At 41.8% G+C, this 17,002-nt stretch overlaps 2 protein-coding genes across 11 annotated transcripts in view; both read right to left on the bottom strand.

Annotated features, from left to right (window-relative positions):
* NFIB (nuclear factor I B) overlaps positions 1–17,002 on the bottom strand; it is a 442,099-nt gene that overhangs the window by 352,734 nt on the left and 72,363 nt on the right. The gene's annotated exons all lie outside the window — the stretch shown is intronic.
* On the bottom strand, positions 12,206–13,110 carry LOC101280586 (NF-kappa-B inhibitor-interacting Ras-like protein 1). Its single transcript, XM_004276122.4, has one exon. The coding sequence runs from the start codon at positions 13,059–13,061 to the stop codon at positions 12,483–12,485; it is 579 nt and encodes a 192-aa protein (XP_004276170.2). The 5' UTR covers positions 13,062–13,110; the 3' UTR covers positions 12,206–12,482.

Below are 17,002 nucleotides of genomic sequence, written 5' to 3'. Positions count from 1 at the left end.
GCACCACGTGGTGGAGAACCAGAGCGAGAAAGAGAGAAAGCCTGCTTTGTCTCAAGTCCTTTCTCCAGTCCTTCTACCTGTGTGACCTTGGGCTAGTCACTAGACCTCGCTGGATCTCTATTTCCTCCTCAGTAAGGTAAGGGGAGGGCTTCCCTGGTGATGCAGTGGTTAAGAATCCACCTGCCAATGCAGGGGACATGGTTTGGAGCCCTGGTGCGGTAAGATCCCACATGCCACGGAGCAACTAAGCCCGTGTGCTGCAACTACTGAGCCTGCACTCTAGAGCCCGCGAGCCACAACTACCGAGCCCACACACTGCATCTACTGAAGCCCATGTGCTCTAGAGCCCGTGCTCCACAACAAGAGAAGCCACCTGCACACCGCAAGGAAGAGTAGCCCCCGCTCACCACAACTAGAGAAAGCCCACGCGCAGCAACGAAGACCCAACACAGCCAAAAATAATAAATAGATTTTTAAAAATTAAAAAAAAATAAGGTAAGGGGAATTGGACTAGAGGATCTGTCAGAATGTTTACGTTTCTGATGTGCCTTCCATTTAATTTAGAGAAAGACATTCACAGACAAGAGCCAAATGTAAAGATTTTGAAGGGAAAAAAGCAATCCAAACAGATGAGTCCTTATAGCTATACTTTTTTTCTTGAGTTCACAGAAGCTGTCCTTTTTGTCTGCTTCTAAATGTCGTGAACCTTATTTCCCTGCCTGTGGCAACATATTTTAAATACAGAGGGGTTGGCCTCTGGATTTAAGCTGCGTGTAAAGAAGAATGTCTTGCTTGTGAGGAGCGTTTAGCCACGGAGTTCATTCCCAAAGAAGAATATTGTGGACTTCCTTTTCCAGGAAGTTTTTAAACTTAATACGATTGCTGCTTACCAGTGTCTCATTGTTAGAACTGATGGAGCTACAGACTTTCTGCCTTTCCTCTTGCTGCCTGAGTACAAGATTTTCCCTCCGATGGAGTCATTCCTTTCCCGGATTTTTCATACTGGATTCCAACAGGGGAGCAGGGACTGACAAGAGGGGCCCTGGGAGGCCTCCACCCGCCCTCCCTAGCTGAGTCTTTCCTCCAGTGTCGCCCCTCCTACCTTTTCCCAGACCCAGCTCTGCTTCCTCCTCTTAACCCTCTTCTTAGCTTGCCTCCCCCCTCACTGGGGGTAGGGAAATGACAGTCAGATCCATCACTGGGCTGGAGGCCAGGAGCAGCAATCCACTGGGTTGCGGCTGGCCCAGGGCCCGGTTTTCAGACAAAGACAGGTTGGGAACCCCCTGCAAAGAAGGCCCCTCTGTCCTCTCCTGCCAAGCCCTGTTTCCAGCCAGGGCCCAGACAGCTATGACCTTATAGGGACCTTAAAACCACTTCTTTGTTGGGTTCTTTCTCTAACTTCATCCCCATCCCAGGGAGCAGTGTGCGTGTGCGTGTGTGTGTGTGTGTGTGTGTGTGTTTGTGTGTGTGTGTGTGTGTGTGTGTGTGAGAGAGAGAGAGAGAAGAGGGAGAAATGGAGGGAGGGAAAAGCTGGACAAATTTGGTACACATAAGAGAATTTGATCCATGTAAGGGAATCAAGGATAGCTCACACACACCCCTGGGAATACTTTGAGGGGGGAAAAATAAGGTGGCTGACAGCAGAGGAGGTCCAAGTAAATGGTCGCTCCCGATTTCACACTTTCAAGCATGTTACCATTACCATAAAGAAGGCTGACAGCGCCATGGTCTCAGGTTTGACCATCTCCATAGCATTTCCTGCGTGTATCAGAAAATTTTTGATCATGAGAAATCACAAAGCACGAGAGAAAATGCTTTATTTTCAGAATGCTCGTAACCACAAAATGTTCTACCAGGTTACATTTTGAAGGGTACACTGCCTGGAGTGCTTTTCCCCCTTGCTTATTAATGAATTTGATTTAACCAAATCAGAAATCTTGCTGTGGGGAAAGCAGGAATGGCGAGGGTGGGAGTGGGGGGTGGAGGGAAGGCTTGTTGGTTGTTGGTTTAATTTTAATTTTTTTTGCCTGGAGGCACCATTAGAAAACTCCAGATGCAAAGCTTTCTAATAGAATTCCTCATCTGATACAGCCCTCTGGAATACGTGGGCCTAACCTTTACGATGTGGCGGGCCAGGCCTCTATTTGGAAACCTTATGAGGGGGGCCGATCCATTAGTGATAATATGAACAGCTGAAGGCCTGCGGCGGCAGAGAGTTAGGAAAAGTGGTGGCAATGGGACCCCCTTAGGAAGGGGGAGGGTGGAGAATGGGATCGCCTAAAAGTGGAGAGGCAGGGAATGGCCCAAGACCACATTTTCTCGTCCCATCATATTAGGAAGTTAAGGTTTTAAGAAAAAGAAGTGTTGGCAGGATGGGGACCAGTTAGCATTCTGGATTTATGGCCATGAGGGTTCTAGCCAATCACCTTGGAGCTATTTTTCTTAAAGAAACTTCAGTATAGGCTGCTGGAGGTTCTGGGGCTGAGAGCCTTGGAGAAATGATTTAATCTCTCTGTGCTTAAGTTTCTTTCATAAAAAAGGGACAATTGGGCTTCCCTGGTGGCGTAGTGGTTGAGAGTCTGCCTGTAGATGTAGGGGACGCGGGTTCATGCCCCGGTCCGGGAAGATCCCACGTGCCGCAGAGCGGCTGGGCCCGTGAGCCATGGCCGCTGAGCCTGCGCGTCCGGAGCCTGTGCTCTGCAACGGGAGAAGCCACAACAGTGAGAGGTCCGCGTACCGCAAAAAAAAAAACAAACCAACATTCAATGAGTCAGTGCTTCATAAATATTAGCTATGTTTTAATCAGACCAGACACGGGAGGGAGCTGCTGTGAGCTTCAGGCCAGGACGAGGAGGTGTCAGAGGGGTGGACATATGCCAGGACCCAGAGGTGGCCTGAGGTTTACTGACTGGACTCTGATTACGATGATAAGTGGCGTCCGGGCCAAGTGGCTAGTCAGATGCCAGAAGGAAGACTGCCTCAGGGTCTGGACAGGTGGTTCCCATCCCAGAGATAGGGGCGTGACTGGGACACATAGTGAGAGTAAGGAGAGAGGAATAAACACAGCGTCAGAATCCAGAAGGCCCCCAACGTGGAGACAAATTTCGGGCTGTCATGTTGTCCCTTCTGCTCTACGAGAGCCAACAATGGAAGCAATTTAGTCAGGAGATGTGTGGCATGGGAGTTGGAGGAAGAAGGGATGGTTAAGACATGTAGGAGCCGAAGTCATCCCTCAAAGCCCCTCTGTGTAGAAGGATCAAGGCCCTCGGCTCAACAGCTGGGCCTCCTCTTTCTCTGGATCTTTCTTTTTAATAACGGCAAGGACAAGTTTGCCCTTAACGTGACCGAGCTCTCACACCTATGAGGTACCTGGCCTGAGTTGGGGTAGCGTTGGGGGGAAACCCACGACACACCTCTGCAAAGGAGTGAACTATATCTTACTCATCTTTCTCTCTTCCCCACACTTAACCTTAGTGCCTAGGACACGGCATAGGCTAACTAGATTAAAAAATTAAATTGGCCTGGTTGTGCATCAGAACTCCAAAGTTTGGTCTCCCTTTAGAGCTGCAGGATGAGCTGCTAAATGCTTAAGGGCTTTTAAATTGGCCTCTTTTCTTTAACTTTAGGTGTTTTGTTATCAATGAGCTTAATTTTGCCTTGCCTGCAATACATATCACAAGTACACTTATGTTGAATTGCATATGGGTCTTTGTCTAATTCTGACATCCTCTGTGAATGTCAATAATCTTTGGGGCCATCATCTCCCCTGAGGTGGGGCTATGAAATAAACAAGCACCATTACAGATCTGGAAGGGACTGCTACCCAACTGATCAGACATCAGTAATATGGAGATTAGAAATATGGGAAAAATTGTGCTACTAAGTATTCACTGATCTCTCAATTCTTCAATCACAAGAGAGAGAGACAAAGACAGACAGATAGACCGACAGACCAGGGAACTGGATAGCCTGATGGCATGAAGATTATATTACCTGTTCATGCTTTGTTCTGCTTTATTCATGATGAAGTTTCTACTCTGAGAACATTCATTTAAACTTCTTTGCCTCACTGACTTAAAAAAGAATCATAAATCTGCTCCTTGCCTACTATACAAAGGTATTAAGAGAAAGATGTGAAACATTCACAGTGGCTGGAATGACGTTACATAGAGCATACCACTGCCATATTGTTTTTACTATTATCGTCATTATAGTAGCCACTATTGATTTGGAAGATAGAGATTAAGTTTACAAGATGAAACCAGATTTCTACCCTAGGTAACCCTAGAACCATAAAGATATCTTGGATGAAAAACCTGGCCCCCTGACAGCGTTCCCTTAATTATCATCAATTCTTTGAGTGGGCTGAAACGAAAAGAGAAAGAGAGAGAGAGAGAGAGAGAGAAAAAAAAGGAGGGAAAACCAGCCTAATTGAATGTAGGATAAACTATTCATTAGCAAGCTAAATAGCTGCGACATTTAATAACCTATAGTGCCTCATGAAAAACTAAGACATTGCCAAAAGTAATTGAAGTTTGTGATTCTCTAAATTGTTATTTAAAGCAGAGTTTGGCAAGGCTCTGTGGGTCTGCACCAAGTTTAATTGCATTTTTAAAATTCCGGGTGCTGATTGAGTTCCCGTACGCGTTATTTGTGTGGTGAATCCCTTTAGAGTACACTTGCTTATAGTGAAACCTTATGCAAGGATTTTAAAGTTCAAAGCATGTAGGATCTATCTATATCAAAACCTGTGCTTTACTTTCTGACCTTTTAACTGCTTGATTCCCAGCTTGCGTATAACTCCCAATTCTTGCCCTTCCTGTCCTGGTTTATTTCTAATGGAATGGCCTGAATTTTTATTCCTACCGCAAAGAGCTTGCTGGGGGGTTAAGATGGACTTGACCCAGGGAGAGGATGTCCCCCAGTGATGACTGAATGGGCTCTGGGGCAGAATCACCACGCAGCCATGTTTGCCTGTGGAATAAGCAGCAGTTGCCGTGTATCCTAGAGACCATTAAATATACACAATGCATTTAGTACAGACCTTTCACACAGTACATTTATGAGAGGCATCTATGATTGTGTGACCCTCACAATGACTGAAGGGCTTTCTCTACTCCCTGTAATTTCCCATGAATAATTATTTTAAAAGAGCTACAATTTGTTGAGCACATATTAAAGCAGCAGGCACCATGAAAAACATTTCACAGGAATTAGCTAATTTCATCTTCACAGGAGGCTTAGGTATTACCTTAGGTATTATTATTTTCTCTATCGTACAAGGTGCAGAGTTGGTTAAGGAACTTGCTCAGGACCACACAGGCTGAGCCACTACAGCTGGGATTCGAACCTACCAGACTGATTCTGGATCCCACCTGCTTCACCAACATCCTCCACTATATACCATTTACACAGTGCTGTGCCCCACGGGTGAAATTTCCTGATCTTCTCCCCATTAAAATTTTTATGCCCTATGTCTTATCACACAGGAACCTGGATCTCTGATAGTTTTAGTTTCCTACCCCGGAAAGGAGATCACAAATAATGGCTTCCACAGGAGGCTGTGAGCATTAAAAGAGAATGAGCAAAAAATGTATTTGGTAAAATGTCCAGCAGTACACACCATGTATTAGTTTTCTGGGGCTTCTATAACAAAGTCCCACCAGCTGGGTGGCTTAAACAAGAGAAATTTATTGTCTCACAGCTGTGGAGTCTAGAAGGAGTCAGCAGGGCTGGTTCCTTCTGAGGGCTGTGAGGGACTGTCTGTCCCACGCCTGTCGTCTGGCTGCTGGTGGTTTGCTGGCAACACTTGGCATTCCTTGGCTTGCAGACGCATCACCCCTTCAATTTCACATGGCATTCTCCCTGTGTGCTTGTCTGTCTCTGTGTCCAAATTTCTTTTCTTTTTTCAAATGACGTCAGTCATATTGGATTAGGACCTATCCTAGTGACTTCATGTTAACTTGATTATTTTTATGAAGACCCAATCTTCAAACAAGGTCACAGGCTGAGGTACTGGTGTTATCACTCCAAAATATCTTCTGCAGGAAGATACAACTCACTGCCCCCAAACAAAACCATGAGCTACTATGTTTATTAGTAATAATGGTATTAATAGTGTTTGTAACAACAAACATGTAACTTTTATCCAGTACAGTGTTTGCAATCTGCCAGAGACTGCCACACCCCATGCTTTAACTCAGGGCCATGATTGTGACTCAACCAATCCTGGGCAAGGGGGCAGGAAAACTTTTCAGAAGGCTTTAAAACAACCCCACCATCCCGTGACTCTTCCGCTTACATGTGGTGTTGCCTTCCTCCATCCCAGAATAAGTAATGGGACAGTAGGAGGCAGACTCACAGAAACTTGGGAAAGGTAGATCAAGGCTACACGGCTAGTTACGGCAACACTGGGACTAATTGGTTTGCCAATGCCTTTTTTTTTTTCTTGCATGTAATGTGAGTTATCACTTTCTTGCTCCTTGGCAATCTCACGCCACCCGCCTCCACCCATCATGCTCAACCATTACTTCCTAAAGATGGAGTCCCGAATCAATGCCTCCATCTTCAGTTTCTTTCCTACAACACAATCCCACATGTCTAATTAGCTACTTAGCCTCCTCACTGGAAGTCCCGTAGGCATCTCAGGTTCATGGTCCAAGCTGAAGGCAGGTGCCTCCTAGCCATCCACCTTTCCTCTCCTTCTATATCACCTTCCTCAGGTAAAGGCACTGCCATCCCCTCAATCTCCCAAACCAGAAGAAAACTTGCTGCCATCCTCAGTCCCTCTCTCTAGCCATGCTTCTCCATCCCATTTGTTCTAACCTGACACCAATTCCAATGCATTCTACTTCCTAACACTCCCAGGAATCCTTCTTGGCCGACTCTGGCTTGCACACAGATGTATCCCCCAGTGCCGAGCACAGTGCCTAGTACACAGTAGGTCATCACTTAATATTTATTGTATGAATGAACAGAAAATAAAAATTCATCTGTGACTCCCCATTATCCACAAAGTCCAAACTCTTAAATAAAACATTAAAGGTTCTGCAGTATACATCCCCAAACTATTTCTCTAGTTACATTTTCTACAACTCTGTTCAGTCCCCCAAACTAAGACCAGCAAAGAAAAACTATTTGTCATTTTCCAAGCATGCTTATGATTTTCATGTCTCTAGTTATGCAAAATTGCATATTCAATATGCTGGCTTGAGGTGTCAGTGAAATAGCCAGATTGAGATATCAAGCAGTCAACTGGATATATGAACCTAGAACTCAGAAGAGAGACTTAGGGTTGAAATAAGATGCTGAGAGATGCAGCATATAGGTGGTATTAAAACCAAGGCAATGAATGAATTCACCTAGAGAGAGAGTATATTAAGAAGAGTATTCACAAACTCCACATACGTTCTCAAATCAGACCTGTAGTTTTAGGTGACAGTACGTCATTCAAGTAGCAATGCTAGAAGGCAGGGTCTAGAAGGAGCTGACACATGAGTTACAAGAAGCAATGAAAATAGAGATTTGGAAGTCATCAGCATAATGGTAATTGTTGAAGCTCTGGCCAAATAAGAGTGGATTATCCCTGAAGATATTATCAACCTCATGCCAGAAAGCAAGATTTGTTTTCATGATCAGATGCTGGAAAACTCAGAAATGCAACCAGAAAAACAAAACAAAAACAAAAAACAAATGTAGATGGTATAGCTACCATTCCCTTATACAGACATTTGACATTGACTGAATTTTTTCCTTATCCCCATTCACTCTTTGACTATTAAAATATTGTGAAATATGTCATATGTAGATTATTAATAATTAAAAGCCGGAAAAAAGCTCAACCAAGTCAGAAAGAGAACATTGTTGGGACCGTCTAAGCCCTTATTTTACGCTCTCTACATCCTCATGGAGAAAACCAGTATCCTCACTTTTGTGATAATCATACCCTTGTTTTTCTTTATTTCATTACCACCTATGTGTGTATTCCTCAACCATAAATTGTTTCATTGTGCTTGATTTTGAACTTTATGTAAATGGAACAACACAGTATGCATTCCTTTGCACCTTGCTTCTTATTCTTAATTAATTATTAAATTAACCTGTACATTTTGGGGGGAGTTTCTATGTTCATAATCATATATATCACATGCAAACAATGATCATTTTGATAATTTCTCTTCTTTTCTATTTCTTTTCCTTGTCTTATTGTGTTGGCCCAAGATATACAGTACAAGTCTGAATAAAAGGGATGATAGCAGACATTCTTGTCTTTTTCTGATCTTGAAGAAAATGCTCTTAACATCTTAATCTATTACTAAATATGATATTCACTGTAAGTTTTTGTAGGTAACTTTTTTCAGGTTAAAGAAGTTATCTTCTACTGCCAGTTTGCCTAAGAAATTTTTATCTCTTGTAGAACTTAGATCATGCAGTGAATATTCAATTTTAGCAAATACTTTTTTGGTATCTCTTGAGATGATCATACACTTTTTCTCTTTTAGTCTGTCAGTTTGCATACTAATTTTCAAATGTGAAACCAAACTTGCATTCCTGAAATAAACCCAACTTGGTCATGATGTATTTTATTTTGGGGGCACTGCTGGTTTGGTTTTCTAGGATTTTCTGTAGGATTTATGCTATGTTCTTGATTGAGATTGGCATGACATTATTTATTGTTTTATACAGCCAGTACTTATTTCTGTTTGCTTACATATTTACCACTTTCTGTGTTCTTCCTTCCTTCTCGCATCTCAGATGTTTTATCTGGGGACATTTTCGTGATGTCTGAAGAATATCCTTTAGTATCGTCATTAGAGAGTCTGCTGTTTTCTGTGTCTGAAAATGTCTTGATTTAATCTCCATTTCTGAAGTACATTTTCACTAGGCATAGAATTCCAGATGTCAGTCCTTTTCTCTCAGCATATTGGGGATATTATTGCATGTTTTCTGGCCTTCCTGGCTGAGAAAGGAGATCCCAGACTTGCCCCTCTGAAGACAGGCCTTTTCTGTCTGCATCCTTGCAAGCTCATTTCTTCATTTTGGCTTGGCTTTGTTTGTTATGCTTTCTTTTTGTTTCTGGTTTGACTATAATGTGTCCAAGTATGGATTTTTTAAAAATTACACTGCTTGGGATTAGCTGGATTTCTGGAATCTGTGAGTTGGTGCATTTCATCAGTTCTGGAAAATCCTGAGATTATCTATTCAAACGCTGTCTTTGCTTAATTCTTGTTCTCCTATCTATCTAGGACTCCAGTCAAATATACATCATGCCTTCTTGTTATATTCCCCGCGTCTCTGTCTCCATTTGTATTTTTTATTGTTTTGTTATTCTGTGCTGCTTTCTGGATGATTCCTACAGGTCTCTATTTTAATTTCTACAGTTCACTTTCTTTTCAGTTTTCATTAGTCTACTGTCAAACACACCCATTTCACTTTTTTCCATATATAACATTTATAGTTTGTATCAGCCTGTGAAAATGTGTATGTGTATTATACCTGCAGTAATATGACTTGAAATTACTTAATATAATCATACATTTAAAAAAATCGTGCTTTAAAAAGCTAATTTAATGGACATAATAAAAATAGCTGGGCCTACAATAGCTAAGTAAATACACTCGTCTCTTAAATAAGCAAACATTATTATATAATCTTGCAGACGTACACAAGAGTAGAGGGAATAATATCTAAAAAAAACTCCACATGCCCATTATTCAGCTTCAATAATTATCAATATTTTAATAATTTTATTTAATATTCCCCACAAACGTCAGACAAATTTTTCTTAGAGCTTTTTTTTTTTTTTTTTCCCGGTACACTGGCCTCTCACTGCTGTGGCCTCTCCCGTTGCAGAGCACAGGCTCCGGACGCTCAGGCTCAGCGGCCATGGCTCATGGGCCCAGCCGCTCTGCGGCATGTGGGATCTTCCCGGACTGGGGCACGAACCCGTGTCCCCTGCATCGGCAGGCAGACTCTCAACTACTGCGCCACCAGGGAAGCCCTCTTAGAGCATTTTAAAGCAAATCCCAGATATCATATACTTTCATCTGAAATGGCATTTGATTGGCACTCATCTCTAATTGATAAGAAGATTTATTTTTTGGTGGAGAACCATCATGCTATTATCACACCTAAGAAAACCAACAATAATTCCTTACTTCACTGAGTTTTTTATTTAAAGAATTTTATATTTCATTTCTAGAAGTTCAATTCTTTTAAAATGTGCTGCTTCACATTTTATAGTTTATTATTTCTTGCACATATTTCCAAATTTTTCATTTCTTTAAAAATATTAAACATAGTTTTTTTCTAATCTGTATCTTAGCCTTCTATGATCTGAAGTCCTTAGGTGTCTGTGTCTGTTCTGTGTATATGGGGTTTTTTGTTTTAACTCTTGCTCATGGTGCTTTATTTCCTCGTGCATTTAGTTAATTTTTATTGCAGTCTGCTCATTATTCTTGGAATTGTTTTCATGAGAATTCTTTGGGGCTGGGAAAGAAGATGTGTTCTTCAGAGAAGATCTGCATTTGTTTCTACCTTGCTTTTCTGTGGCATGACTAGTCTGGGGTCACTTTCAATTAAATTTTTGGCTTGAGGCTCTTCAGGCCACTCAGGGAGTGTGAATTCAGGCTGTAAACTTGAGATAAGTTGTAGTTTCAAGTTCCCAGTAGTGACTATTTCTTTTCTTTTCTCACCTTCTCTCAGCTGTCGAGGTTAAAAACAGTGTATTTTTTCCCCTAGCAGTCCTCTGATTGAGGGTGGGAGTATAGAGAAGTGGAAGAGCTGCTTCCAGGTCATTTTTACTCTGAAGGTACAGTTCCTTTGGGATAAAAGTTTGTGGACTCTTCATCTTGGTCAGCCCTGGGATTTGTCTCCCATTCCCCGTACCTTGGAAGTTGTGAAAACAGAAATTCGGGTTCATCTGGTTCAACAAATGGCCTCAGTTCCTGGGCTGAAAGTTCCTTCCTTTCTTGAGAGTTCATTGATAGATTTAAGATGGTGATATATTTTAGACAAGAATTTTAATTGTCTACAGAAGGAAGGTTGACCCAGGTACCTACCCTGGAAATGGAAGTTCTCTATTCATCCTTTGAGCCATACTGATCTGTGCTTCTGACCAATGAAATCAGAGGAAACTTGACCAAGAGTCAAAAAAGTATGCAACTTGTGGTTTGACCATACAAATGGGATTGAGAAAAAGCCTGGTTCTTGGCAAACATACAATATTTGAGTATATGGATCTCAAAAAGTTAACGGCCAATGAACTGAAATAAAGTCTTGGAAGCTAAGTTCACCAGACGTAGTTTCTTGCAGTATATAAACCTTAACTATGTCTTACAATTCTGTCTTACGTCCTCAACTAAACTAATTCTTTGAGGAAGATTTGTCATCTACTTATGTATCTCTTAGCACCTTCCATAGTAGGCATAGCTACTAGCTGAATTAAGGAACTAAATTATTGTAGAAAAAAAAGTTTTTATTTAAAATCTAAACTGATTTAACTGTTTATGTATTCGAAGAAGTTGGGAAGGGACTGTCATAATTCCCATGGGAATGGTAGTAACATTTTTCCAGTGCTTTCTTTTCCTTAAAGGATCTAGCGGGGATGGGGAAGGTACTGCCCGGAATAGATGCTTCCTTGTTTATCAGAGGACAGTAATGAGTCCTTGGATATGCAAAGGGAATTCCAAAGCTAAGTATGGGGATAAGGCTAGAAACAACTAGAATGCTCTGCATAAGACAACAGTAAGAATTTTTATTTTGCCTTGCGAGAAGAGCAAAGAAGAAAGAGAGTGGGAGAAGAAAGGTGGGTGGGGTGGTAATTGTGCAGGATGCAAAGTGGCCCAATGACTTTCCAGACAATCGATACCTGATATTCCACTTTAAGGTTTTCATGTTTCTGCAATGAAAAACCTCTTCTATCTTCCCAGTCTCCAGCCATGTCAGCTACACTTGCAGAAGTTTTATATGAGCATGTGTGTGGAGTCGGGAGTTGCTGGGATGGTGAGGTACATGTGCCAATCAAAGAAATGGAGTGGCTCCCAGTTTGGGTTAATGCTAGAGTGGAATAAAGGCACAGCACTATGATAAGACAGTAAAGAAAAGGAAGTTGGTGGAATGGCTGATCAAAGATGAAGGTTGCCATGAACTTTAAGCCCCTGAGAAATCTGACACAATTTGAATTCAGATTTTTTTTTTTTTTTTTTTTTACCACCCAGATTTTATTTTATTCTTTTGGCAAATGCAACATAATACAGATAACAAAGGTGCTAATTTTAGGGACAAGTCTGAAACAAGGAGAACGCAAATATATTATTATTTCATGTCAGGGAACAGTAACTGAATCATAACTGGAAGTGCATTAAATTACTTCCCCAGGGTCTTCCTAAGGACCAAAGGTAGACAGAAATGGCCTGTTTTACATAAGTTCACAGACACCTCGAGGCAGTCACCATTCAAGGGACAGTTGTGCACCCTAGGGTTTAGTTCTCAGAGCTGGAGTTGCCTTTGCTTCTCCTCCCAGGCAGAGGGAAGCTCGGTTTGCTCTGGGGCTGGGAGAGTTTGTGGGCTAGCAGGGTGAAGGGCTCGATCAGGGTCTTGCGGTCTGTGACCGTCACCTCCCACAGATGCACCTTCTCACTCCTGGCCCACCGCTGTGCCACTTCGGCGTCCACTTGTCTCTGCTCAGAAAGGTCAGTTTTGTTTCCTAACACGACAATGGCCACCTCTTTTTTGTCTTTGAACTTATCAATTTCTTTTTTCAGAAGCTCCACTCTTTGAAAGGATTCAAGGTTATTCACACTGTACACAAGAACAAAGCCATCAGCAAATGAAAAATAATGCTTTGGCAGCTCCACGCCTTCCTGTAGGCCTCTGGTGTCGTAAAGATGTAACTGTTCCTTGACTCCCCGATCCGTTTCCACTGAAGCCATATACACATCTTCCATTGTTTCACAGTCCTCCATTCCAATAGTATGATTCCCATAAAGGAGCTGCTCCAAAATTGCCGTTTTCCCCACAGATAACAAGCCACAAACCACAACCTTACAGCCCTTTCCCATCTTCCCTTAGGATATCACTGCCGGCTGGGGCAGCGCCACCGGGGCCCCCAGTTTCTGCGCGCGTCCGGGGAAAGCGGGGAACCCACAGCGGCCCCCACCCCAGGTGAGGCGCCCGCAGCGCAAAGCGGCCCCGCCGGACCTGAATTCAGATTTTAAAGGGCAGGATGTTTGTCCCTAACACCTGTGTCATTATTAATATTTATACTAAAGTTCAGCAGTCAGCAGTTAGTGTCAGGATCTAATAATTCCCCAGCCAAGGTTTTACTTCTCCCGCTAGGTGTCCAGCAGTTGTTCTCAACCTTAGATGCACATTGGAATCACTGGGAGAGTTTAAATTTACTGACACCCAGGTCCCACTCCAGATATTCTAATTTAATTGGCCTGAGGTGGGACCTGGGCTTTGGGGCTTTCAGAATATCCCCAAGTGACTGTGATGTGCAGGCAAGGTTGAGGATCTCTGGCATAAAGCTATGAGTATTTTAAGGACAATCTGAAACATTCCAATGAAGGGACAAAAAGCGATAGGGAATGTATGAGTGGCAAGTATGATCATAAAGGAGGTTACTTTTTTTTGAAATGCATTATTGTATCATGTAATCCCTGCACCTGTGGGGGCCAAAATATAAAAATGCAAATGACAAAAATATTTCTTAGAGCCTCTATATAAATGAGAACAAAAATCACCTATACCCATTCAGCCTACTATTTACATGAACATAATTTACTATTTGACTGCATTTAATCTAACTTTACTTTTTCAGGAAACTCTTGTCCAGGAAGTTGAAGTTGCAGGTAATGTTGTTGTTCATTTCAAGAACTTTCCCCAAATTCATTTATTCTTTCTCCATTCATCACCCCTTTCTCAGGACAATAAATAGCTTCAAAAAATGATTTACTCCTCAAGACTCCTTTTGAAATCTTCCCAAATCTGTGTCCACCAATATTTAACCATAATTTAATAAATGTTGCCCAATTCTAATTAAGTGTCCCCTTATACTGCACTGAAAGATCAACCTTAACTCAGACCCCCCAACTCATAAATTACCTGACTTTGCCCTCCCCTCTCCTGCACGCTACTAAAACTCTGTCAAAGTGATGCTCTCCTTTCCTTTGATTAGCAGCAAACTGGACTTTGTTTTATCGACTAGGCATAAAGTATTTATTCACTGCTTGTTCAGGGATGCTCATATATTTCAGTTGAGAAATGTCCAAATGTCTTCTTTCAAAACATCAAATAAAATAGCTACTATCTGGCCAGTGCCAACTATGTGATTTACAGACATTGACTGTAATCCTTCAAGGTTGGTATTGCTAAACATATCTTTCATATATGAGGTAATGAGAGTCAGAAAGTTTGGAACTTTACCGAAGGTCACACAGCTATAGTTAGAGCAAGGATTTTGATCCAGGTGTTTTTTGTTTGTTTGTTTTTTTGCTGTACGCGGGCCTCTCACTGTTGTGGCCTCTCCCGTCGCGGAGCACAGGCTCCGGACGCGCAGGCTCAGCGGCCATGGCTCACGGGCCCAGCCGCCCCACGGCACATGGGATCCTCCCAGCCCGGGGCACGAACTCGCGTCCCCTGCATCGGCAGGCAGACTCCCAACCACTGCGCCACAAGGGAAGCCTCTGATCCAGGTGTTTTTGATTCTTACACCTGAGTTAGCTCCACGGCAGGTACCACGTTGCCTCATTGAGGACTGATCTCTCTACCTCGCTGGAGTAATCACTTGAGGTCTTACCAATTTTAATGAGTCATCACCGGCCGCCACCTTCCCAATGGGACACCACCAATGTAGCCAGACAGATGAAGTAAAAGAGTTGCTTTGTAATTTTTTTCAACTACATTTCTATGTTTTAATTCTTTAGCTGGACAGTGTTTACCAGATTATTCTTTATTACATCTTTGTGTACCTAATATACTTTATGTTTTCTTTCTTTTAAAAAGTTATTATGAAGCATTTTTAACATGAACAAAATAGTCAGCATAGTATACTGAAGATTTAATGTGTCCATCACCCAGCTTCGATATTGATCAACTCTTGGCCAATTCTGTTTTATATATATTCCCATATACTCCTCCTCCCAATATTATTATGAAGCAAATCAAAGCTGAAATAGAATTTTTTCATGAATATTTTAGTATATATCTCCAAAATATTACGACTTCTCCAATATGTATCTCTGAAAGATAAATACTTTTTAAGAAACAAAACCACAATACCATTTCAGGTCTAAAACAAGTTGACAGTAGTTTGTGAATGTCCAATCACCCAATTGTCCCATAACTATCATAATATTTTAGAGTTTGTTTGTACAATTTAATTAACTTCCAGTGACTCAAGATTTCTTTCATCTCTGCTTTGAGTTAGAGCATGAAAACTCATCCTAATGGGGATATTTCTCTTATAATGCAGCATCTATTACCCATCCTCAGTCCCACCAAGATATCAGTTCTCAATGTTTTAATTTGAATTTTCATGAAAATTTGAATTTTCATGAAGTCTACTTTTTTCAAGTGTGCCCTTATTTCTTTCAAGTTCTGAACCTATGGTCCTATTTTAATTTTCATGTCTGGACCAGATAATATCTTTATGGGACTCAAAGCTCCATGAGGATGGCAGAGGATGCAGTTAAGAGGTATTATCAATACAAATTAATCTGGGAGGTCTGCTCTAATTTTTCATGTTTAAGTCAATAAGTACTTGGACATATAAATCTGACGTTTTCCTGTAGCAATTTACATTCCTGTTATCAGAAAGCATTTCTTTTTTATTCCTTCGTGGTTATCTGTGTTTCTAATGAGCAATAAAAGAGTTGTCTACAGCTGATGTGAACCAAGAGGGAAAACATGAGGGATTATATAGTTAGAGGCACAGGCTCCTTAAGTTCCCCAAGCAGTTTTAATCAAAGCCCACCTTTACCGGTTCATTGTATCCATGGCACTTTTACATAAAAATGTAAAAAAGAAAGAAAGGGAGAAGGAAAGATGGAGCAAGGGAAGGAGGTAGAGAGGAAAAGAGGGGGGGAGGGAGGGAGAAACTGGCTCATGCCTTTCAAGTTAGATGATGCTAAGTTCATCTTGTCTTTCTTAAGGAGTGGTAAAGTCAGCAGCCTTACAGGTCACCTGTCGGAACCTAAGGAGGAAATCTCAATCCTGGGACTTTACAGTCTATTCTGCCTTATTCCCTAGTTGAAACGTCTATCCCTGATGAGGAGTCCCAATCTGGCAGTAGCTCTGTAAGCTAAACAAACGTCTGCCAAAACACTAGGCAGATGGTTGTCAAATGATTTTGCCATTCCCAATATGAAGATCATGGTGCCCCGCTGACGATGGGGTTACATAGGGACCAAAGCAAATTAACAGGATGAGGGGGAGAATTCTATCAGTTTGGACCACACAAGTGGTTAAATAAAAGCAGGAACAATCAGAGCACTGGGTTTTATTTAGATCAGAATGTGCTTTCTCAGAGGGATTGGAAGTATTTGCAATATGATTTGTTCTTTTCTACTCACACTGATTGCTTTGTACCATGGTGCCTGTTAAGAAACCTCATGGGTTCAGAATCCCACCACAATGTGGCACTGACTTTAGAAGTCCCATGAAAGTGGGTTCCTGCTCTGAGCGCCGAATCTTGTTCAGGGTGTTTTTTGCATGGAAAAGATACTTGGTTTTCTCTGACTACCTCTGCTCAGAGACAATATCTCTGAAACTACTCTTGGCAGAGGATAAAAACTGACACCATCCAGGCTGTGTATTTATATAACAAACACTTGGCAGATTTCTCATTCTGTGCTTAACTTTGACATGAAGTTAGTCAGTTATGTTTGAAGATGAAATGAAATTCTTGCCAACCCAATACTAGATAGGGAGAATTTATCTCCAACCATACTATGATGTTCCCTTAATACCTTTCAAAAACACAAGTGCTTACATCCTAATC

The sequence above is a fragment of the Orcinus orca genome, chromosome 6 (genome assembly GCF_937001465.1).
Source record: "Orcinus orca chromosome 6, mOrcOrc1.1, whole genome shotgun sequence".
In the NCBI taxonomy this organism is placed as follows: domain Eukaryota; kingdom Metazoa; phylum Chordata; class Mammalia; order Artiodactyla; family Delphinidae; genus Orcinus; species Orcinus orca.
Note: the sequence above shows the minus strand (reverse complement) of the source record. Positions and strands in the feature narration are given on the sequence as shown.